Source organism: Coffea eugenioides, chromosome 2 (genome assembly GCF_003713205.1).
Source record: "Coffea eugenioides isolate CCC68of chromosome 2, Ceug_1.0, whole genome shotgun sequence".
Taxonomy (NCBI): Eukaryota; Viridiplantae; Streptophyta; class Magnoliopsida; order Gentianales; family Rubiaceae; genus Coffea; species Coffea eugenioides.
This window is the reverse complement of record NC_040036.1, coordinates 1,386,419-1,409,185: the sequence shown is the minus strand read 5'-3', so window position 1 is coordinate 1,409,185 and position 22,767 is coordinate 1,386,419. Positions and strand designations below refer to the sequence as shown.

The 22,767-nt window shown below is 36.2% G+C and overlaps 3 protein-coding genes across 5 annotated transcripts; 1 reads left to right on the top strand and 2 right to left on the bottom strand.

The window, feature by feature from the left end:
- The first annotated feature begins 835 nt into the window (after nucleotides 1–835).
- Nucleotides 836–7,845, top strand: LOC113760730 (cyclic nucleotide-gated ion channel 1). Of its 2 annotated transcripts, none has more exons than XM_027303415.1 (8): nucleotides 836–1,168; nucleotides 2,257–2,409; nucleotides 2,894–3,461; nucleotides 3,966–4,178; nucleotides 4,533–4,816; nucleotides 5,679–5,790; nucleotides 6,175–6,411; nucleotides 6,871–7,845. In XM_027303415.1, the coding sequence occupies exons 2-8, from the start codon at nucleotides 2,381–2,383 to the stop codon at nucleotides 7,564–7,566; spliced, it is 2,139 nt and encodes a 712-aa protein (XP_027159216.1). In that variant the 5' UTR covers nucleotides 836–1,168; nucleotides 2,257–2,380; the 3' UTR covers nucleotides 7,567–7,845. The 2 variants fall into 2 exon arrangements, with proteins under 2 accessions (XP_027159216.1, XP_027159217.1); XM_027303416.1 differs by lacking the exon at nucleotides 836–1,168 and adding an exon at nucleotides 1,257–1,273.
- Nucleotides 7,846–10,063: 2,218 nt separating this feature from the next.
- Nucleotides 10,064–12,758, bottom strand: LOC113760403 (pentatricopeptide repeat-containing protein At3g49170, chloroplastic). The gene has a single exon (XM_027302963.1). It carries the CDS (start codon nucleotides 12,756–12,758, stop codon nucleotides 10,170–10,172), a length of 2,589 nt encoding a protein of 862 aa, XP_027158764.1. The 3' UTR covers nucleotides 10,064–10,169.
- A 2,306-nt stretch (nucleotides 12,759–15,064) lies between these two features.
- On the bottom strand, nucleotides 15,065–21,347 carry LOC113763003 (spermine synthase). Of its 2 annotated transcripts, none has more exons than XM_027306678.1 (11): nucleotides 21,023–21,347; nucleotides 19,688–19,911; nucleotides 19,543–19,587; nucleotides 18,847–18,923; nucleotides 18,617–18,739; nucleotides 17,637–17,741; nucleotides 17,483–17,555; nucleotides 16,906–16,977; nucleotides 16,266–16,461; nucleotides 15,867–15,996; nucleotides 15,065–15,391 (listed from the first exon to the last, which is right to left on the bottom strand). In XM_027306678.1, the coding sequence occupies exons 2-11, from the start codon at nucleotides 19,878–19,880 to the stop codon at nucleotides 15,305–15,307; spliced, it is 1,101 nt and encodes a 366-aa protein (XP_027162479.1). In that variant the 5' UTR covers nucleotides 19,881–19,911; nucleotides 21,023–21,347; the 3' UTR covers nucleotides 15,065–15,304. The 2 variants fall into 2 exon arrangements, with proteins under 2 accessions (XP_027162479.1, XP_027162480.1); XM_027306679.1 differs by having other exon boundaries at nucleotides 17,483–17,531.
- Between the last annotated feature and the right edge of the window lie 1,420 nt (nucleotides 21,348–22,767).

Below are 22,767 nucleotides of genomic sequence, written 5' to 3'. Positions count from 1 at the left end.
CACTATGTAACAGTTAAATTTTTTAAAAATATTCCACATGCACACCAACACAACACCATAACCTTTTTATATTTGAGGTTTCAACGATTGCATACAATACCTTGTAATTTTGATAATTACACTTACCTCCCTTACTTGCCTGAAATTTCTATCTAATAAGCCTTTCCGAAAAAAAAAACCAGATATATACTGGGTGTGTTAGGACACAAAATTTATTTTATTTGTATCACAAACACATTTTTAACTGTTTTCAGATCATAAAAAATGTTATAGTAATTATTTCAAAGAAAATGATGCCTAGCAAAAAGATGTGATGCAAACGACATTCCAGTTGTACTTGAAGATGGTTTTCGGGGTGTATTGTGGAATGGCTATGAAAGTTCATGGGGTTTTCTGCATTTAACCCTAAAAAATAATAATAACTTTGAAAAGTCACGAGTAAGAGGCCCACAGAAACCGCCCAGCCAACGGGCACCACCGTTTACGTCTCGTAAGTCGTAACTGTACCTGCGTGGACTCATAATGCTAACACGACTGTCCGCTCCAAGGTGAAAATTTTTACCGGAGAAGAAGATAATATGAAAATGAAGGAGCATCCCATCCATAAATCATAATCCTCCAATCAAATATCTTTTGCACATTCTACTGTTACTACTCTACTGCTGTTTCCATTCTCGTACGTATGCTGCCTGCTAGTACTACTTTTAGAAATAGCGGTGGCACTTATTTATATATATATATATATATATATGTATGTATGTATCTATATATCTATATATATGTATACATATAGAAGAGGAGGGGCGAGTTAAAGAAGCAAAAAGATACTAAAAGAACTCCAGAGAGGAAAGAAATATCCAAAACCAAAATTCGGGCCTTTAAGCAAGTTGTTGACATTCCAACATCCCAAACCCCATACCCTGGTCAACATTTGATTTCATCTTCATTTCTCTCTGCTCTCTATTGCCGTCACCATCATCATCTGCAAGCAACTACTGTCTTCCATTCACATAACATTTCTGGGAAAGAAAGATAGTACTAATATAGCCAAGTTGGAAGGAAGTCTCCGCGAAGCTTCTTCTGAAATTGGACCGTCTTCTTCTTGTCCGTGGTCGTGGATTGCAGCATATTCTCTGTTCGCAATACAAGTTTTTACTAGTACTATTAGGTAGGTAGTGTTTGGAGTTTTTTCCTTCTTTGATTTTGAGTGGTATCTGTTACACACTTGATTTTGCTGCCCAAGGAAAAGCAAAGCGACAACAAGTTTCAAACGGTCTGCTTTTTTGTTCAGAGTCGGTGTTTGTTTTCTTTGTGTTTTTCTTGGTTTTTTACTCAAAACTCTTGCACATTTCTCTACCTGTGTATTATATCTCTTTCACTTTCTTTTTTAGTGCATTTTTATTTTGAGTTTTGCGGATTCCATGAATATATGCTTGCTTTTCATTGATGATTTCTTTTTACGATTCCATTTGTTTTAACTCAAATTTGTTAGCTTATTGTATTTTAGAGTGCAAGATTGATTCTTGTTGTCTGGCAATCTAATTTGCACAATATTGTGAGTAAAGACTGCATTTTTTTTCCCCTTTGCTTTTTTAGCTTTCTGGGTTGTTTTTGATGTTCTGGCTAATGGCTGCGCGTAAAATATTTAGTGAAAGCTTTTAGAAATCCGGACTTGACCTGATTGGTTTTAATTCTTGTACTTCATTAAACTCCGATAGTTTCCTATTTGTGTTTGAATTTAAGAGAACTTTAGGGTTACAAGACGGAAAAAGATTAAAAAGGAAATGTTAGTTTTAAAGTCTTTCTTGAAATGAACTTTAGGTTAGCTATTGCAAAACGAAGTTCTTTGATAATTGATATAGTGCTGTATGTCTAAGGTTCCACCCATTTGGGATAATTTGCATGCCATTCTACAAATTTTTAACTACTATATTTTTCATTTTTCATCTGCTTATTCACGCTTCCACTTCATTTTCACGTGCATATATTTCATCAAATCAAGTTAACAATTATATTTTTCATTTTTTCTTCAGACCACGTGATGTGAATTTTTTTTTACCACGTCATGTAATTAGTCACTGACATATTGAGTTTTCTCAATTATGTTGATAGCTTGCTATTTTTGGGGTAAAAATGTGATATTAGACGTTACAATTTTCAAGTTGTTTTGGATATGATATATCAAGCTACAAATGTTCCTAACTTGCTGTTTGACAAAATGGTGATAATCTTATAAAGGTTTTGACATCGTCTCAGGGTTCTGTATTTTGCGTGCTTTCTTTCTATCAATCACAACTTTTACATCGAGGACTTCTTAGTACCTATGAGAGTTCTGAGGTTGATTACGCATTGATTCCATTTTCACACGTGAGCTGGAGCTATGAATCACCAGCAGGAGAAGCTTGTTAGGTTGGTTGAGCCTTATCTCATTTACTTCTAGTTCTATGATTTTTCTTATTTCTCCAGGTAGCAGTTTTCGTACTGGTTGGTTTCTTCTTGGTTATAACTTCTCAAAGAGGCAAAGAATCAATAGGAGGCAGGAGAGCGTTACAAGAAGTCGTAGGATATTTATGTTAAGAAGAGAAATGCTTCAGAGATCCCCTTTCCCTATGTAATTGGCTTTCATGGTATCAAGATTTGCAACTAGTTAAAGGGTGCGATCATCACCAGTTTAAGTAGGAATACTATGTTATCCTAGAGGTTTATAGCAATATTGAGATAAGTTCTTTATTTGCACATAATTTGTTAACCCGATTTTGAGTTCCTAGAGGCTTTGAAAGTGGTTTTGAAATGATCAAAAGCTTAGAGCCAAACTATTTTTCAAAGTCTCGGACTTATCAACAAATTTTATATTTAGATCTGTGGTATCTTTCTAAATTAGTCCTTTATACAGGTTCCAGGGTTGGGAATCAATTGCAGGCTCAGAAGGCCAATATGCCAGTAAAGATGTTCTTCATGTTGGAAACTTTAGAACAAAAATAAACTCAGTCTCTGACAAATTTTGTGGAGGCTTTGAGAGTGGCTCTGAAAGGATCAAAAGTTTTAAAGACTCATTGCGATCCTGTTCATTAACTAGCCTTTTGCCTAAATGCTTCCGATCTAGCAACAGAACTCTTGATCCACAAGGCCTGTTCCTTCAGAAGTGGAACAAGATATTTGTACTCTCGTGTGTGATTGCTGTCTCTTTGGATCCCTTGTTCTTTTACATTCCAGTGATTAATGGCCATAAAAAATGCCTTAGTTTCGATAAAAAGTTGGAGGTCACAGCAAGTGTTTTGCGTTCTTTCACGGACATATTTTACCTCATTCATATTATCTTTCAATTTCGAACTGGTTTTATTGCCCCTTCTTCCCGTGTTTTCGGGAGAGGTGTCTTAGTTGAAGATTCATGGGCAATAGCAAAGAGATATCTATCATCCTACTTTTTGATTGACATTCTTGCCGTTCTTCCACTGCCTCAGGTAAGAGGGATTCTTTTAATGTTGACTATGAGCAGGTTAGGCAGTAGCTCATTGTGGAACTTATATACATGGGTTGAATGAGTAAAAAGTTCTTGTTATGTCTATGGTATGATGACATTGGAGGTGGTAATGGAGTTTATTATTGGCCGTCTTGTGATCTCATTTTTGTTGTTAGTAGTCTGAATGCTTTTGTGTGCTCAGGAAGATAGACTTCGAGTCATGAATTTCAGTTAGATGGACTTTATGCTAGGAAGCCTTTTTAGAATGCTTAGTTGACCTTCTGTCGTGTGTCCTAAAGTATATAGTTTATACTGCTCAGTGTTTGAGCGTGTGTGTGTGTGTGTTTTTTTTTTGGGGTGGGTGCAAATGGGATGTCTATTTTGTAGTGAATTTAAAAATGGTACTAATTCATGGGACTTGCAAGTTAATTTTTTAAATTAAAAACCTTGTCTTGAATAGCTTGAGATGTATGAGTGGATTCTAATCCTGTTGTCACCTTCACAGGCTGCAATATTGATTGTTATTCCTCGGATGAGGGGTGCAAGATCTTTGAACACAAAGAATATGTTAAAGTTTGTTGTGTTCTTTCAATACATACCAAGGGTTCTTCGTATTTATCCACTCTATAAAGAAGTCACAAGAACTTCTGGTATACTCACGGAAACAGCATGGGCTGGAGCTGCATTTAATCTTTTCTTATACATGCTTGCCAGTCATGTAAGTTCTGTAAGAAAAATTCTTTTTGTTGCTCAAGTTATTCTTTTTCTTTACATGCATTGAACAAATGCAAGTTTTTACTCAAACCTGTTTTTCTTTTACTATTGGTGCCATTAAAATAGTTTTTTCCCCCCGAAATGTTGTGTTTGGCTTTATTTTAATAATCTAATCCAAAGTGAAGCTTATGGCTGTACATTTTCCTTTCCTGTGTGTTTTTAAGTTTAAATAATGACGAAAAAGTTACAGCATGAAAATTTAGACGCAATCACTATCGGTTGTCCTATTCTGTTTTTTAGTTTTGTAGTTTACTTGTACAATCACCTTCATTTAATGATTCACTTGTCTACTTTACAGGTTCTTGGAGCCTTTTGGTACTTGTTTTCAATAGAACGTGAAACCACTTGTTGGCAGAGTGCTTGTGGAAATCGGACTGATTGCATTCATGCATCACTCTACTGTCTTGATGATCACTTACGATTTAAACAGTTTCTAAATGATTCCTGCCCCATACAAACACCAGATACCACACGTTTTGATTTTGGTATATTTCTCAATGCCCTTCAGTCTGGTATAGTGGAATCAATGGATTTTCCTCGAAAGTTCTTCTATTGTTTCTGGTGGGGCCTCCAAAACCTGAGGTACTGCCACTGTAGTTTCTACTTTTCTACTTAAAAGTTCAGTGTGAATGTCAGATCTTCGGATAATAATATGAGAGCTAAGGCAGCATCCCTGGAAAATGTTGGCATTGGCTGTGTTTCACAATAGTATGGTGCCACTTTGGCTGGAGCATTTCTAGTTTGATTGCTTTCATCTCCATCGTTGTCTAATCTATTAACGGTGCCTTAAAAGGAAATCAAATTCACCATTGGTCACTTTGGTCTCTGACATTCGTTTTTATGTTTTGAGGAACAGAATTTTTGAAAGAATAGTATTTGTTTCTTTTTATTTGTAATCTTCCGGTTTATTTGTTTCCATATCTGGCTTGGTCTTGGAAGAAAGAAAGATATCCAAACTCCCCTCCCCCTCCTCTCTTTCCTCTAAAGCTTTCCGTTCCTTCAAGTGTTTGCTTTCTTTTCTGCTATGGTATGTCCTAACGGAAGTTCCTTTGTCTAATGAGGCCCATGCAGCTCAGGAGTTATTTGTGTTACTTAAATATAGCCCTTGAAATTCTTGTTTGGAAAGAAACTTTGGGAAACATTTTACTATTTATTTTGGTTTCTGTTTTTTTCTCTCTGTCCATTTTGTGAAGATTTCAATTAGATTGTTTCTTATTATAGCTTAATATCTGGTGTTCAGCTTGGTCTTCCATATTCTTCTTTTTATTGGGTAATTCATCTTGAAATTTACCTTGTGCTGGGTTTAAAATATTTGATTTAAATGGGTGTTGTATTATAATGTTGCTCTAATTGCTGCATGTCCTGAAACTTATCTTAGTTTAGTGTCTGTATTCTATTTATAACTTCTAATTTAGCATTACATATGTTGTTTTGATATCTGCAGTTCTCTTGGTCAGAATCTCAAAACAAGTACCTTTGTCTGGGAAATTTGCTTTGCAGTCTTCATTTCCATCTCTGGTTTGGTGTTATTTTCATTTCTCATTGGAAATATGCAGGTGAAGGGATTACCCATATTTTTGAGTTTTAGTTGTTAAAATTATTTTGTTGCATAACAAGCTCTTTCTTAAAACTGGTAGCAGCTGATATTCTTTGATCATTCAAAATCCCAAGAGCCGTGCCTTTTTTTTCCCCTGAAATTGGTTTACCACTTCAAGGCTCCCCTCCCTGGTTTGTTGAATGTGATCTGGGACAGTTTCCACTGAAAAGCAACTTTAGGCTGCATGTCTAGTTTTAGTTTTTAATATATTTTGTAGTACATCGTTTTAGCTGAAGGATTTCTAATTTTTAAAATAAGAAAGTCGGTTTCTGGAAACATTGATCTTATGACTTTTGGGTACTTGTTCTGGGTCCTACTGACTAGAAACACTTATATGCAACAGGCATATTTGCAGTCTACAACATTAAGATTAGAGGAGATGAGGGTAAAACGACGAGATGCGGAACAGTGGATGTCTCATCGTTTGCTCCCTGAAAGTTTAAAGGAGCGGATCAGGCGATATGAACAATATAAATGGCAGGAAAATAGGGGTGTTGATGAGGAAAATTTGATTCAAAACCTCCCCAAAGACCTCAGAAGAGATATCAAACGCCATCTTTGTTTGGCTCTGCTAATGAGGGTTAGTTCTTGTCTTCTGCTTTTTTATTCCTTTAATTTCATTTTCTTTCCCTTTCAGAATTAGCATCCTGTCTATCATGAATTTGTTGTGGCATCAAGAAGAAAGTATCGTTCAATTATAAGCTTCCTTTTTTCCGACTTCACCATTTTTAGTAGTTTTTTTCCCTTCCAAATTCTCAGCTAAGTTATCTTAGCTAAAATTTTCCACGACATGTTTAAATGTATTCAAACAACTAGGAAATTCATTTTTTGTTTCAACTACTAATTTTTTTCCAGTTTTGGACACCGTTGAGTAAAAGAAACTATACCTGATTTTAACTAATACCTGGCATGCTGTTATATTTCCAATTCCCCCCCCCCCCTTTTTTATTTTTATTAATCTCAAGATGCTCTTATATCGATTAGCTGCACTAGTTAACTGCCACCTTTTGTTTTGCCCTCTTTATTGTTTACTATTAAGGTTCCAATGTTCGAAAAATTGGATGAACAACTCTTGGATGCATTGTGTGATCGTCTTAAGCCAGTATTATACACCGAACACAGCTTCATTGTGCGGGAGGGTGACCCAGTTGATGAGATGTTGTTCATAATGCGGGGCAAACTGCTAACTGTGACCACCAATGGAGGAAGGACTGGCTTTTTCAACTCTGATTATCTAAAAGCTGGTGACTTTTGTGGAGAGGAGCTGCTTACTTGGGCACTGGACCCCCATTCATCATCTAATCTCCCAATATCAACTAGAACTGTTCAAGCTCTCTCAGAGGTCGAAGCATTTGCTCTAATAGCAGATGATTTGAAATTTGTGGCCTCACAGTTTCGTCGACTACACAGTAAGCAACTTCGCCACACTTTTAGGTTTTACTCTCAGCAATGGAGGACATGGGCAGCCTGTTTTATACAGGCAGCATGGCGCCGCTGTTGTAGAAAGAAGCTAGAAGAATCTCTTCGTGAAGAAGAAAATTGGTTGCAAAATGCATTGGCAAAGAATGAAGGGAGTTCACCCAGTTTGGGTGCCACTATCTATGCCTCAAGGTTTGCTGCTAATGCGCTTCGTGCTTTACGACGCAATGGTGCTAGGAATTCAAGGTTGACAGAGAGAGTGCCACCAATAATGCTTCAAAAACCAGCAGAGCCTGATTTTACTGCTGGTAATTAGGTAGGTTATTGTTTGGTTAAATTGTGTATTTGGGGCTTTGCCACAAATGACATTATGTTGTATATGCTTTCATATTTGTTTGGTTAATTGTGTATATTATGTATGTTGTATATGCTTCATATCCATGCAAAGGTAATTTTTCGAGTGAGTGAGTAAGAAATGAATGATTTCCAATTTTTCTCTTTGTTTTCTAAATATTTTCAAGTTATCAATATCGAGACAAGAATGATGTAATGGAACCATTGATGACATCAATGTATTGATAGAAATGTTCTTTTTTTTGCCTGGAATATCATAAAGATTCAGAATAATATCATGCATGAAGATGAGACAGCTGTTTGAGAAATTTCTCTGCGGGATCACAGAATAAAGTTCTCCTTTTACCTCTGCAGAGGGACACGTCTAAAATTCTGTGCAGTGTTGAAATGGCTTGGAGTATATTTCTCCATTTGTTCAACATGATACAAATTGCAATGCCAAAGCAGAAAAATATTCAGCCATTAGTGCATTTGAAGCGACTAACAGAATAAAATTCAAAAGAAAGAATGACAGGAGTCAGAGAAGCAATTCAATGGGGGCATAAATGGAGCTTGTTTTAGTATAGGAGGCTTCACTGGATAATGCCTGCTGCATCCAATCAAGTGTTTTGAGAACTTGCCTCCCTCCTTGGGCCTCATGGGTAAGTTCTTGTAGGCACTCCTGACTTGATAAGCGACTCCAGAACCGGGCAAATAACCGACTGCAGATGGACAGGATATCTTCTTGTACATCTGCCAGGTCATCCCAACTCCACTCCGATGCAAGATCTCCTCTTCCAATCATAATGCCCAAGGATTTGGCATTTCCATTGCCTCCATAAGCAAAGAGGGCAAATTCTCAAATCTACCTCTTGTTTCATTCTTCAGACACAACACCATCTTCCAAATTTTATGCCTTGCAAGCTCGTGGCACAACATGAGAATATCACCAGCATCTCGGACCACAAGCATCACAAGCAACGAAGTCCAGAACCATGAGATCCTTTGAAGTTAGACATTCACATTGTAAATTACTCCTCGGGACATTTACAGCTTTTTCTAAGCCAAGGTCTAGTTCCCTGAGTGCCGGTTCTTTTGACATCTCCTGATATCTTGCCTGCTGTGCGACCAACAAGATGCTAATGAAGCTGAGCTAGTGGCTTGCAAACACAACAAGAGAGACACAGGATCGGGGCTTGTCCTCTGGGATGACTCTCTCTCTTTTTTTTTTTCTTTTTTTTTTGTCATTGCCACTTTAACTATATTATCCTACTCTATCCTAATCTAGGGAAGGCTCAATTGCGGCAGGCATCAAATTCGTTAGGGTAAAAACATCATTAGTGGTTGCACACTTGCACATGTTAGTTAACCGAGGCAAATGCATGGTTGCTGAGTTTCTGTTACATAAATTGTGTTTGCAACAAAATGCCCGAGCTTGGTTAAAGGCTACGGCCCCAATCTTGAGCATTTTTGACAGTGCAGCCACAAAACTCTATTAATATCTGTCGGGAAAAGCTTTAAATATAGAAGCATATATCCGATGACACAAATTTAATTTAGAAGCATCCCCATTCCTCTATGGATCATGGTTCAAAGTCATGGTCGCGATTGCGGTTGCGGCCCGGATTGTTCCATATCAGTCACGGTCTCGACGAAACGCGAATTTTTGAAATATTTAATATTCTAAAAATTATAAAAAAAAATGATAAACAAAAATAATTAAAAAATAATAAAAATTTAAATTGACTCGGGATGATTCGGAGTGATTCGGTGTGACTCGACTGTTTCAACCATTCACGGTGATGTCTCGGTGAGTCAAGTATCTCGGAATCGTATTGTCCCGATATCGTATCGGGAGGACCCAAGACGGTGACGACTCGGCCGAGTCTTTGAACCATGATAGAGCATGTAATCGAACTGCCTTTAGTTTGTCTAGAAGGCTCTTTTGGTTTTCTTGATTCTCATCCTTTTGAGTAACAGGTGCGGTTGTTTGCAATGGGGAAGTTCCTCGATCACCTGGAGGTGGCTTGTTCCATGTGAACCGTTTAACTTTTCTGAATTGATTGTTGAGACAATGTGATCCTCCTTCTTCAATTCATCTGCAGGGAGGCATTCGGTTCCTATTCCTTATTAGAACTCACTCTCAGCACTGACACAAATTCTAAAACTATAAAATAAAGGAGAGTTGCACACAAAAGCTCATAAAACAGTGCGCAAAGTGGGGTGATGAAGTGCGGAAGTAGAGATACATGCGCAGAGAAAGAGACTGAGACTTTTTGAGGAACCTGGGTTCCTTCCTCCTAATTAAGTCGTGACTTGAGAATATTGACGAAGTTGGAATACTTTTCTACAGGGTGACAATAACGAAGAAAAAGCGGAGTTCTGAGAGTCGAACTCAGATTACAGATAAAAGTAGCTCTTCAAACTTGAAATACCCAAGTAAACAAGAAATGAAGATGGTATAAATTAGAGCATACGAGTAGTGGAAAAAAAAAAGTGGATGGATAAATATGAAAAAGATCTTATCTTTCTTCATCACAAGACCCGCCTATGGTAGCAGACAAGCAGTACATGTACATAAATAATTCACCAGTAATCGTTGCAGGAGCATATGCCATTGTTGATATGGTGGAACCGGTTTGAATCCCTAACCACTATTTCTCTTCCAGTGGCCAGTGATATATATTTCAATGCAGAATGACAATCTCCACATACTCGGAGATTTTTAAATATCCTAATTGGCTTTGGGTGGAACGTGCTTATAAGGCCAAATGCCACGGCTAATTTCTCACTGTGTTGGAATAGATATTGTTCCTTCTGTTCTTCCTCAGCTTCATGAAGAACAAAGTTGGTATTTGGTACATAACCCATCTCCTTGATTGTGACAGCCAATCGATCTAGTTCTTTATAGATTTCCTTAGCTTGTGGATGTTCGGTATCACCTACATAAAACTTGTGCACCTTATTCTCTGCCTCTATCCAGCTACAACCTGCTTCCTTTACCAAATTTCTTGCTCTCATTCCTTTCCTGATATTTGCTACCTTTTCCCATTGACCACTGGAAGCATACAAGTTTGATAGTAAGACACGTGCTGCCGGATCGTCTGGATCCTGCTCATGGATCATTTCTGCTGCATGTTTTCCTAATTCTACATTTCCATGAACTTGGCAAGCCCCGAGCAATGTCCGCCAGACTAAAGCTTCAGCAACAAAAGGCATTGACTTTATGAGCTCAACAGCTCTGTCAAGAAAACCAGATCGACCTAATAGATCAACCATGCATGCATAATGTTCCATCCTTGGACTTATACCATGCTCTTCTGACATAGAATGGAAGTATTTCCATCCCTCGTCTGTCATGCCAGCATGGCTGCAAGCTGATAAAACTGCAACATATGTGACCTCATTGGGTTTGATGCCAGCAGAAAGCATTGCAGTGAACAATTCTAAGGCTCTTTCTGCGAAACCATGTTTTGCGAACCCTGTGATCATAGCAGTCCATGAGATGATACTCTGATCTGACATGTCCCCAAAAACCTGGGAAGCAGCTTCAATGTTACCGCACCTGGAATACATGGAGATCAGTGAATTACAAATGCACTCGTTAGACTCAAAACCTGCCTTGAGCAATCGAGCATGAATTTGCTCACCCTTGCCAACTGCGCCTACGATTGCTGCTCCACTCAAGAGACTGGCATACGTAAAAGCATCAACCACAACTCCAGAATCTTCAATTCCACTAAAAAACTCGAAAGCCTCATCAGATTTCAAATTCTTAGCATAAGCATCAACAATTGTATTAAAAGAAACCAAATTCTTCTGAAATAGAACTTCAAATGCTCTCCGAGCATCTTCCAGCTTATCACATCTGGCATACAAGCTAATTAAAGCATTTCCCACACAGTCAAAATACGCTAGACCTAACTTCACTGCATGGCCGTAAACTATCTTACCCATACCCAAACTAGTAAGATTTCCACATGCCTTCAATAGAGCAGAAAAAGTAAAATGATTGGGTTTTACTGAACCATCCTCCATCATCATGCGATTCAAATTTATGGCTTCCCAGTCATCGCCTCCACCCTGGACATAACCTGTGATAATTGCTGTCCAAGACATAACATTGTGAACCGGCATCCGGTCAAAGACCTTCCTCGAGTCACTCATAGATCCATCTGCAGTGCTTTTGGCATACATGTCCACTAGACTACAACCAACACAGACATCTGATGAAAGGCCAGACTTGAGCGCAGAAGAGTGCAATTGTTGCCCAAACGATAACCACTCCAGCTCAGCACAAGCTGATAAAACACTACTAAAAGTGAACTTGTCGGGCACAAATCCAGTCAACACCATCTCCAAGAATAGCTGAACCGCACTTGTAGGATCGCTGATTTGAGAAAATCTAGTAATCATAAGTGTCCACGAAACAGAATTCTTCAGGGGCATTTGGTCAAACACTTTCTTAGCAAGGTTCAAATCATGAAACCCTTTGGAAAACAAATCAATCAATGCACACCCCACACACACATCTGAACCGAAATACCCTGATTTTATCACAATCCCGAAGATCACTAGCCCAATTGAAGCATATTTAACATTTGAACATGCCTGGATTGCAGCCGAGAAGCAGAATTGGTTCGGATGCTCTCCATGTTCGATCATATCAAAGAAGGTAAAAATGGCTTCTAGTTCCATATTACTATGCGCAAAGCAGGAAATAATAGCGCTCCAAGAAACCAAGTCTCTCTTCTCACCCATAGTTTCAAACATGTTTCGAGCAGTTAACCAATCGCCGTTCTTGGAGTAGAGGCTAATGAGGGAATTGAGCACAATGGAGTCGAGTTGGAGCTTTGAGTCGAGGATCTTAGAGTGAATAAGCTTCCCGAGATGGAAGTTTCGGGTCCGGATGCAGAATTTGAGGAGGACGGAGTAGGATGTGAGGTCAGGCGTGAGGCCATTTTGGGCCATAAAATCCAGGGTGGAGATTGCTCTTTTGATGTCGCCGGCATCTGCATGGCGGATTAGATTGTCCTTGAGAGTTTCAAATTTGGGTTTTGTCTTGCGGTGATGAGTTGGGGAGAGGCTCTGGTGAGAAGGGGGGGTCCTGGGTCTGCGTATGGGCGATTGAAGAGGAAAGAGCTTGGCGGGAGAGGGAGAAGATAGACTTGTCATGATCTTTTAACGCCCGCATCTTTTCTTTTGTTAAAATTTAATAAGAAGGTTTTAGTGCGTTCGGTGACTCTTTTCCCTCTTTTTTTTTTCTTTTTTTTCCTTCTGTATTTTGTAAAGATTACTTTTTGTACACTGACGCATCATCATTAAAATTTCTCTCTACACTCACACATCATCGTCATTAAAATCTCATGCGTGATAGGTATAAAAAATAAAAAAAAAAACTCATGCGTGACAAGAAAGTATATATAAGATTAATTTATTTTTTAAATCTAATAAATTTTTCAAAGAAGTGTTTTACTTTTGTGTTATAACAACAAAATTAAACTTAAAAGTACCAACAACTTTATACCTTAATTGATTAGAACGAATCACTTTTACAAAAAAAAATTATGTATTCAAATTCTATTGCTATGTCAGTGGATGATTGATGATTTATGGTTCAAAAAACATTTTTTGTACAAACGTCTAATCTATAATGATGATTTGAACCAAAATCATCCAAACTTTTTCTTACCAAACAAAAGAAACAAACCCTTAACGACGTGCTAAGAATTTGGTTGGATTTTTTTTATTTCAAATAATATTTCGCTTGTATCATAAATATATTTTTATATTTTCAACTATATTTTTATCTTACATATATTACATTACAAAAAAATACTATAATAATTATTCCAAATAATACTCTATCCAAACAAACCCGACTTCTGCCCAGATCAAAATATAAAAGGGATAATTTCAGAATCCTCCTCCCCTGAGATTTCTGACAATCTCACTCACCTCCCCTAAATTTTGCAAAATATCAGATACCTCTCCTGAACTTATAGTTGGAGTAACAAGATTAGCCCATGTCAGAAAAATGAGCATTAAAAAAATATTTTGAGGAGTGAGATGATATTTGTGTTCCACATATGCCCCTTTTGCTTATCCACAACTTGAGCTAAAGCAAAAGCAAAAAAAAAGAAATAATAAGTTGAACCAGATAGAGACAAATGCAGATAGCTTCTTCAAGCAATGTTACAATGCTATTTATATTTTTTTGTTTTAGCTATTAGACATTTATTTAGCTAATATGATCATTCAATTAATTGAAACATACTTCTGGTGATATAAAAAAAATGTATAGTTTTATAATTTGAGTGATTAAAAGTATAAATTTTTATTAGTTAAGTCATAAAAAAAATTATTTGAGTGATTAAAAGTATACATTTTTACTAGTTAAGTCACAAAAAAATTTTCACTATTTGATTAATTGAGTGAATGGCAATTGCAGTTAAATAAATAGTGTAACGATCAAACAACCAAAATTCTCAATAGTTTAATAACTCTTTTTGCGATTTTCTTTGTGAAAAATGAAATGAAGTAGCAAGATACTTCATTCCATTTAGTGCTAGATACTTTAGTTGAGAATTTTTTTTAAAAAAAATTAATTCACACTATAGTTAGTCAAATTTATTCAACAAGCTTCGTTTGAATACCAGAACTTAGGTAGATCCGATTTTTAAAAATTCAATAACCCAAATTGTATCACATTACTTTATGACATGATGTAATATACAATTTATGTCATTGAATTTTTGAAAACCAAATTTATCCAAATATAAGTAATGAGTTACACTAGATAATTGTCTTACAAAAAAAAACATGAAATACATGACTTTAGAGAAAGGTAACACTAGTGCTAAACTCTTCATTGGTGATTGTACTACGAATAAAAAGTGTAAAGTGGAATAGAAGGCATATCATAAGTTATATCAAAAGTTATATCTCTATTACTCATTTAACTAATTCTATCAAAATAACTTCAAAATATATCATAAGTTATGAGGTATATCTGTCAATTCTTCATCAATGATATCACAAATAGAGCCCCATAATCTGACAAGGGAGGTATCTGATATTTTGCAAAGTTCAGGGGAGGTGAGTGAGACTGTCAGTCTGAAATTATCCCAATATAAAAACATCGTACATGCGCTTTGATTTCAAGAGCAACACCAAAAATTTTCTCAGCAATATAAAGAGATCCATCTAATTAATTTTCAAGAGACCAACTCGACGCAACTTCACGGTGTGCAATCCTCCAGTTGTTACTCACCCCAAATGTATAATAATAACAACAACAATAATAAAAAGAAAAATCGTTAAGTTATCTAGATTACCTAGCGGAGGAAGCTGCCAGGCGATCCCGACCTGCACCTACGTTATTATTCCTCTTCTCATCAAACTTCTAAACGGATAATGCAGCTGTTAAAGGTACATCATGCATTGCATCTTTTATCTAGACAGGAATGCTTAAAATGAGGTTAATGCTCCAGTTCACAACCATCCTTGGTATATAATAGAAAGTTCTGTCGATTAATCGAGATCTCTTAGGAATTAACATCAACAATCTTGAAGATCAAACCCTTCATTATATTATGGTGATTTAAATGGCCATACTAGTGGAACTTTCTCAACAACTCGATGAACTAATTGCAGCATCATGAATAATCGTATCTGAAGCCACCACAGAAGCAATAACTAATGATAAAAGATCAACCAAGTCACTGGCGCTCCTGCAGTTTGATATCACGGAGACAGCTAAGTTCCCTCTTGACAAAAGATGGCAAGGCAAAGGCTGCTTTATGGATCTGTCAAAAACGAGCAGCTCATGAGAGAGAGAGAGAGAGACGGTACTACTCACCCAAGCTTAAGGTTTGGTGAACTCTTACTTTATTGGAAAAAATAAAACTGAAGATTTGGCAATGATGCAAAACCACACTACCAGGCCGCAGTTGGCAAAAAGGGAAGTTGATCAAAGCCAAGAACCTCAAGAAAGCCTAAGTTCAAGACCACAGGCAAAGACAGTTCTTAAACCTGTCTATGGCCAGTGTGGATGGGGCTGGTTCAAAGACCTTCAGTCCCATCTCAACCAAACTACTCCCCCAATTGGTGAAGATAACCTAATGCTTTTTTAGGTTTAAGAAACTCTACAAATTAGACTTTAACATCTGAAAATACATTTACTTAATCAATTTATGCAAACTCATTAGAATGCAGCAAGATCCAGTTAAGTAGGCACCAAACGAGAAGTATAGTGAGGGATGGCAAATAAAAATGAACTACCTCTGAATTGTAAAATTTAAGTTCTCTTTGATGCTGTACTGCCCCCTCTAACTTCTCAATGGGATTGATAGGATGTAGAAAATCTACTGGGGGCCCCTCAGTTGAGCATATCAGAAATCCAATGACACCACTGCACAACAAGTACAGTTCCTTAAATATTTTCTTGGAATGTCAGCAGGTCAAGAAACTCCCAGATTTCCTCCCCTCAAATGGAGACACAAGGGCGAAATAGGGAAATCCAGGGGTTTCAAGAAATAAGCAAAAAAGAAAAACGATATGATTACACAGGTGGCAACATTAAGGGACGCTTAATTAGCAAATAAAGGAAGAGCTAAGCCAATAAATGTCTAGAGAATTTGCAGCAACAGAAAATTCTGTACAATTTTTCACAAGTATTACCTTGGATAAGTAGGAACACTCGTCCATGCATAATGAACAGAACCCTTGAATGTTTCTCGACATATAGATATCATATCCTGTATAAGATGCGTATGAAGCCACATACTTTCTGCCATATTACAAAGAACCCCACCAGGCCTTAGTGCTTTTGCAATTGTCTGAAAGAATGGTCTCTCTACAAGTTCTTGAGCAGGTCCTGCAACCAGAGAGTTAGATTTTGTCTTCTATTTCTCCCAAACTTTACCAAAAAAAAAAAAAAAAAAAAAAGTGGATGAGTTCCGACATAAACAGAAACAAAGCTTTTATGCGCAGGGCAAGGCGTTGTGCTTGCATAACCATCCAAATACTCGGATATAAGAAATGAAAAGGGGTACCCAGCACAGAGAGAGGTTGTCAGTGCCACATCTGAAGGGCATATATGAGCAACAAAGCCACTTTCATGTATACGCAAAGATAAACGATAATATATCCAACAACTTGATACCTCAAAATTGTTCCCTAATCTTTTGCAGACAACAAAGGAAACAGATAACCAAAACTCAACGGAGAATAAAGCAGTTTCCAGAAAAATATAATAATATATACTCAAAGAGACATTAATACTGATGTTGCATAAAACCGAAAAAAAAGGGGGTCATACCTACAGGGTCCGATGAGTCAACAATAATAGCATCGTACTTCCCTTCATGTGCACTCCTTAGAAACTCAGCAGCTGTAAATATCAGAAAAAAATAACCTTAACAAGACAGTAAAAATACAAAGCTGGACGAAAAGCATGTTTTATCCTACATGAACAAATCAATGTGACCACGATGAAATAAGGGGATCTCCTTACTTAGATCAGTAGGCATATCAAGTAAAGTCTATAAACCAAACTCATCATGGGTAGAACTTTTGACGTTCAAGTAGATACCATGTACCCAGATGCTGAAGAAACATGTGTAATACACCACTAAAAGTGCATATGCAAAAGGGGCACCAGAAATCTGAGCAACAGGAAGACATGTTGCAAGGTTCAGACTTACTGTATGTCTTTTGTTTATTCAATTGACACCATTTATCCAGTTTTTACAATGAAAAAAAAAAAAGCTACATCAGTGATCCGGGGGATATTTTTTGAAAAATGAGCCCACAAAAAACACTTTTAAACTTGGAAATTTTTGTTTACCACCAACAGGAAAAGAATAGAGAGGGAGAAATTGGAACATTTGACATACCATCACCAACATGAAGATGCACACGAGGATCATCAAAACCAACAGCTAGCTGTGGAAAAAACTTCTTACTAACCTACAAGCAAGAATTGATAGGAATAGAATAATATCACTAATGATACATTCCGAAATCAACGGAATTCACTTTTAAACTTACATCAATAACCATCTTATCTATCTCACAGATGTCGATCAACTTCACAGAACTGTGACGAGAAATTTCCCTGAGAACACCACCATCACCACCACCTACCACAAGAACCTGTGCTTTATAAACTTAATTAGACAAGAATGAACAATGTTGGAACAATACGAAATTGAAGAAAAAACATACTATGCAGGCAAAAAGATAGCGACTATATCTGATCACATCCTGAAGGACTAAATCATACAAGTTTAAGATTTCTTTATTTTATTATCTAAGAACGGAGAGATTTCACATTTAGGAATCAACCAAAAGAAAACCATATGACATCACCCAAGAATAAACCATATGACATAACAAGCTACTATCTATCACCATACTCCTTGAAGCTATCATCTATAAAAAGAAAATTATCCGGCCATGCTTGCCAATGTATTAGACTCCACATTTGCATGGAAGAAAATGGACAATTTACAGGACTATTCAAATTACAAACATGTGAAAAATTATGGGCCTAAAGTCACAAACAGCAGTACAAGGCACACTATCCTATGGTTATAGTAGATTAATACACGGTTTGACTAAAGCGTAGTAAAAACCATGATATATAAATTTGAATAGCTAATCAAAAAGTAAATTTCAGACAAGCAACCACAATTCTCAACCTTTACAAACATGTAGGACCAATAAGGAAGATAACATACGGAAGTTTGGAAGGAAGATAACTACTTCATTGAAGGATTTCAAAGAACATTGCCATTTCCTTTGCCAAAGATAATACATAGTTTAGGATAAGAATAACAGATAACTAAGCATGTGGTGATTCTACTTCATTGAAGGATTTCAAAGAACACTGCCATTTCCTTTGCCTAAGATAATACATAGTTTAGGATAAGAATAACAGATAGCTAAGTATGTGGTGATTCTCCAATAGTGTACAGTCATAGTGGGGAAAGGGAAAAAAAGAAAACCCATAGACGACAACAACAGACATTTTTGGGGGATTTAATTGAACAGAGAGGAAGATGAGCTATCATCTCCTGATAAGCACACTCGTCTTTCTCAGTCAACTGAACAATGCCATCTAGCACAAGAACTTTCCCGTATGATGAGGACTGCAAGATTTAAAAAAGAAATATGGAATTAGGCAATAGAGAGTACAACAAAAAGATGACAGTGTCCGACATAAATACTTTTCTCTCTAAAGTTTAAGATCCTGAACCTGGAAAACCAAAACCTCCTGAAACTCTGATCTTTCCTTGAATAAAATCTTTTCCACTCTGAGGGAATGTGCTTCTCCTACGGGCAAACAAAAACAAATTCAAATTGCACGCATAAAACAAGCAACAATACTAGTAACATGCTATTTACATTGTGACATGGGATAGCCAACTTCAAACTCCACATTACATTTTCGTTTTACAAGCAGTCAAGCACTCTTCCAACTAGGTAGTATTGCACACTGATCATACATTCTTTGTTAATACCCTCAATCCTTTTTCTGTAGTTAGGCAACAACTAAATCTGAAAGAAAATGTATAGGTTAATTCCCTTGTTTCTTTCTTTTTCCTTGACACCTGATCAGCAAATTTCTTCAGCAGAAAAAAAAATCTTTGCTTCTAATACTTTTGATGAGCTAAAACGCATTCAAACTGCATAAATATATTTAGCACTTGAAATACAGCAAAAACTTTGGGGAGAAAAAGCCATTTCAAATGTATGTAAATATGAAACTTCAATCGAGTATGTATATCCGGAAAGCATTATCTAACGTTAAGACATTGGATCATGTACTGAATAAGTTCATGAAATTAAAAGAAAAAAAAAATAAGGAATTAGCATGCAAGATTATACTCTAAAGAGAAAGGCAGAAGCATATTACTAGATCATATGAAAGTAGGGAAAAAGCAACGCACACCTGGCCACATTGGATTGTTAAAGTACATCTGAATAGGAGTTTTCTCTGTAACACAACATTAAAAGAAAAAAAAGTCAAGAAAACACATCAACTTTGACCAAAAATCATTCAAAAAGAGTAGGATAACAAGCTATTTTGTAATAACCAGATGATGTCTGATGTCCAGAGAACCATCCAGAAACAACTGTTGCGTGACATTTGGCATCACATTCAGGGTCAGATGCCCTGGCTTTCAAGCAACAAGAAGGGATGACAGCCTTGTCTGAACCATTGGTTGCATCAATCTTCTCATCCATAGTCTTCTGGCAACCCAAACCTCTTCCTTCGTGGCCCTCCATATACTATCTTTTTCTTCTTCGCCTCCAGTCTCTAATATCCACCATGATATCCAATCAAATACCATGATATCAAAAAAGATTTAAAAAGAAACAGAAAAATAAAGCATGCATAGCCACCATATCTAGATCGTTTTTGAGACCTATGTCTTAGTGGAGCATTTACATTTCAGAATGTTCATTATGCAAATAAACTGTGCAATGTCTAACAAACTAAGCATAAGAAAGCTTACCAAACAAACAAAGTGCATTGAAAAAAAAAATAAAAAGGTACTTCCGAAGTTGAATAATTTTGCAGCAGTTACCAGCCAATTACTTGCAATGGGAATGAATGTACAGTATTCGTATATACGGAATTGGCAAGAGTCTTCGAAACACGCCTAGATGCACATGACTAGTTCAAGTCAAAGGCAAATAAACTATAATATAAAATTTTGTTCTGGAGCGCAGACGCAATAAACCAAATGTTACCAATCAACCGTTCAAATGGAATGTAAATCGAACAAAATATCTACTGAACTTTAATCTCTCTCATTTCTTTAAGTCTTTTACCTATTTTTTATGCAAACTTTGGAAACATCACCGCATTAACATCATCCATCAAGGAAAACCCACATGCAACAGAAAAAATATTCCACTTCATGTATTTCTAGGAATCAGCGTAAAATTCACGCAGAAGTAAATCAGGAAAGTTGCGCTCTACAGATCAATAACGAGAGGAGGACAAAATAGAGAATAGAGCAAGGAATAGTAAAACCGTCATCATTAAATTCGCTTATTCCTCCGAGAAAATAAAGCGTGAAGCAGTTAAATGCTACTCCGTTAACTATGCTTGATTCTAGAGTTAAATCGATTTAAAATTGGTCACAAATGACTGAAGCTTCATTTTCTCTGTTTTGATTATTAATTACAGCTTGGAACACTTGCTTAGAAGTGACAGAAAGACGAAAAACGGGGAGGGCTTAACAAAGAACAGCCATTCATCCGAATATAAACGAAGAAAACATCTAAATAAAAATAACTCATGACATTCGAATTTCATTTAAAGAAAAAAGGAAAAGGATAGGCAAATTTAAATACCACCAGTCCAAACAGAGAGAGAGAGAGAGAAAGCTATGAAAGACTAAAAAAAATTACGAAAGTACCTGATTGTAATGGCTGGATGGCAGCGACGAAATGTGAATATCAAAGGCAAAGCAGACGCAATTATTGAAATATTATTCAACTAAAAATCTGTACAAATATCTTTTGGTGCCCCTGAGGAAAGAAGGAATCTATTCTCTCTATATATTGCACAGAGAGAGAGAGAGAGAGAGAGTGCTTGCGGGGAGTTTCAGTGCTGTTGCGTCGTCGTCACCGAGCGGGATTTGGACTTTTTTCCTCTTAATAAGGATTTTGGACGATGAAAATGGCGTAGACAGACGGATACTTACTCGATAATCGATTCTGGAAGTAAGTTGGATGGATGGATGATGGTGATGCTACTGCGTACAGTAGTACTATTATTTATTTATACTGCGCCACAATACCCTCCTGTATTCCACGTTTCAACAATTCAGGCCGGGGCCGCTACTTTTACTTTATTTATTGCTTTGTCCCTGGCGTACTGCTTACCGTGAGCATTCGTGCTGCATCATCAGGTTCAAATTCAATTTCTGTAATTCACAGATGAATGAAACTCATTAATTATATGTTTGGTAAGTATAAGATTTGCCAAAAAAAATTTTAATTTTGTATGCTTACATTATACATATAATTTTTAATTATAATTTATTTTATATACATCATATTATAAAAAGTATCACAATAATTATTTCAAATAATCTTCTATCTAAACTGATTTAAAAAAAGAATAAAAATATAAGGTACGATCGAGTGCAGTCTTACTTTAAAAGTAGAGGTACCAAAATAGGTGATTCGGATGAATTTTAATTGGTTAAGATGGATAATGGGTATAAGTAAATCAATTCATTTATACCCATTTAATTAGATACGTATAAATGGATAAGTCAAAAAATAAATTAGATAACCCACCTACCCATTTATAATCCATTTATTTAAATTTTTTGTAAACTCATTTAAATTCATTTTTACAAATTAAGTTATCAATTCATACTACCCTTTATATTCATCATTAGTTTTAAATATTTACTTATAATGTTTAATAAGCCTTATTATCATTTTTTTTCCATCTGAACTCTGTATCGCAGAATTACATACTATTTAATAAATAAACACTTAAGAATATAAAAATTAGAACTAAATACCATTAAAGTTAACATAAAAAATCAAAAATTTTGAACTACTAGCATTTTTTTCGTGTTTAAATTAAAAATTTCCTTTTGAAAAAGTAAGAAAAGAGGCTAAAATTAGTCTTAAATTGGTAATGCCGAAAAATTAGCAAGTTAACAAATAAAAGTAGCTAACATCATAACAAAATGAAGAATCTGAAAAAAAAAATGGGTGAGGGAAAAGAACAGGTTTGCGGAAAGACAATTCTAAATAGGTTAATTGGGTTTGATGGATTAATTGAATTTGATGGGTCTGATGGGTAATATTAGGTAATCCATTTATACCCATATGTAAAAATTTTAAATATTTATATTTATTTATTTATAAACGAGTATGGATAAATTTAGTGAAATAGATTTATTTATCACCTATAGATTTATTTATAAATTCTTTTTTTTTCTTTTAAATTTCCGGGATTTAGGGTTTTAAAGATTCTCGTCCCGACTCCTCCTCTGATAGATGACGAGCCCGGCGGCTGAACTTGTCCTGCGTTAGCGGTACTATCAAACGTAGATTAATTTTATGGTGCATTTTTTTTTTTAATTGTTAGATGTGAGCTTTTTCAGAGTTTGATTGTCTGGTACATACACTCCTAAAA

Bases quoted from the DNA above. Each gene is read 5' to 3' on its own strand.
- LOC113763003 (XM_027306678.1), bottom strand. From the start codon at position 19,880: ATGGAGGGCCACGAAGGAAGAGGTTTGGGTTGCCAGAAGACTATGGAT. The intron at 18,924-19,542 runs GTGTGCGTTGCT...GTTTGCCCGTAG, and splicing joins TAACAATCCAATGTGGCCAG to GAGAAGCACATTCCCTCAGA. The intron at 15,392-15,866 runs GTAGTTCATTTT...CGTTTTTGACAG, and splicing joins TTAAATTTTACAATTCAGAG to ATCCATAAAGCAGCCTTTGC.
- LOC113760730 (XM_027303415.1), top strand. From the start codon at position 2,381: ATGAATCACCAGCAGGAGAAGCTTGTTAG. The intron at 3,462-3,965 runs GTAAGAGGGATT...TCACCTTCACAG, and splicing joins CCGTTCTTCCACTGCCTCAG to GCTGCAATATTGATTGTTAT. The intron at 4,179-4,532 runs GTAAGTTCTGTA...TCTACTTTACAG, and splicing joins TATACATGCTTGCCAGTCAT to GTTCTTGGAGCCTTTTGGTA.
- LOC113760403 (XM_027302963.1), bottom strand. From the start codon at position 12,758: ATGACAAGTCTATCTTCTCCCTCTCCCGCCAAGCTCTTTCCTCTTCAA.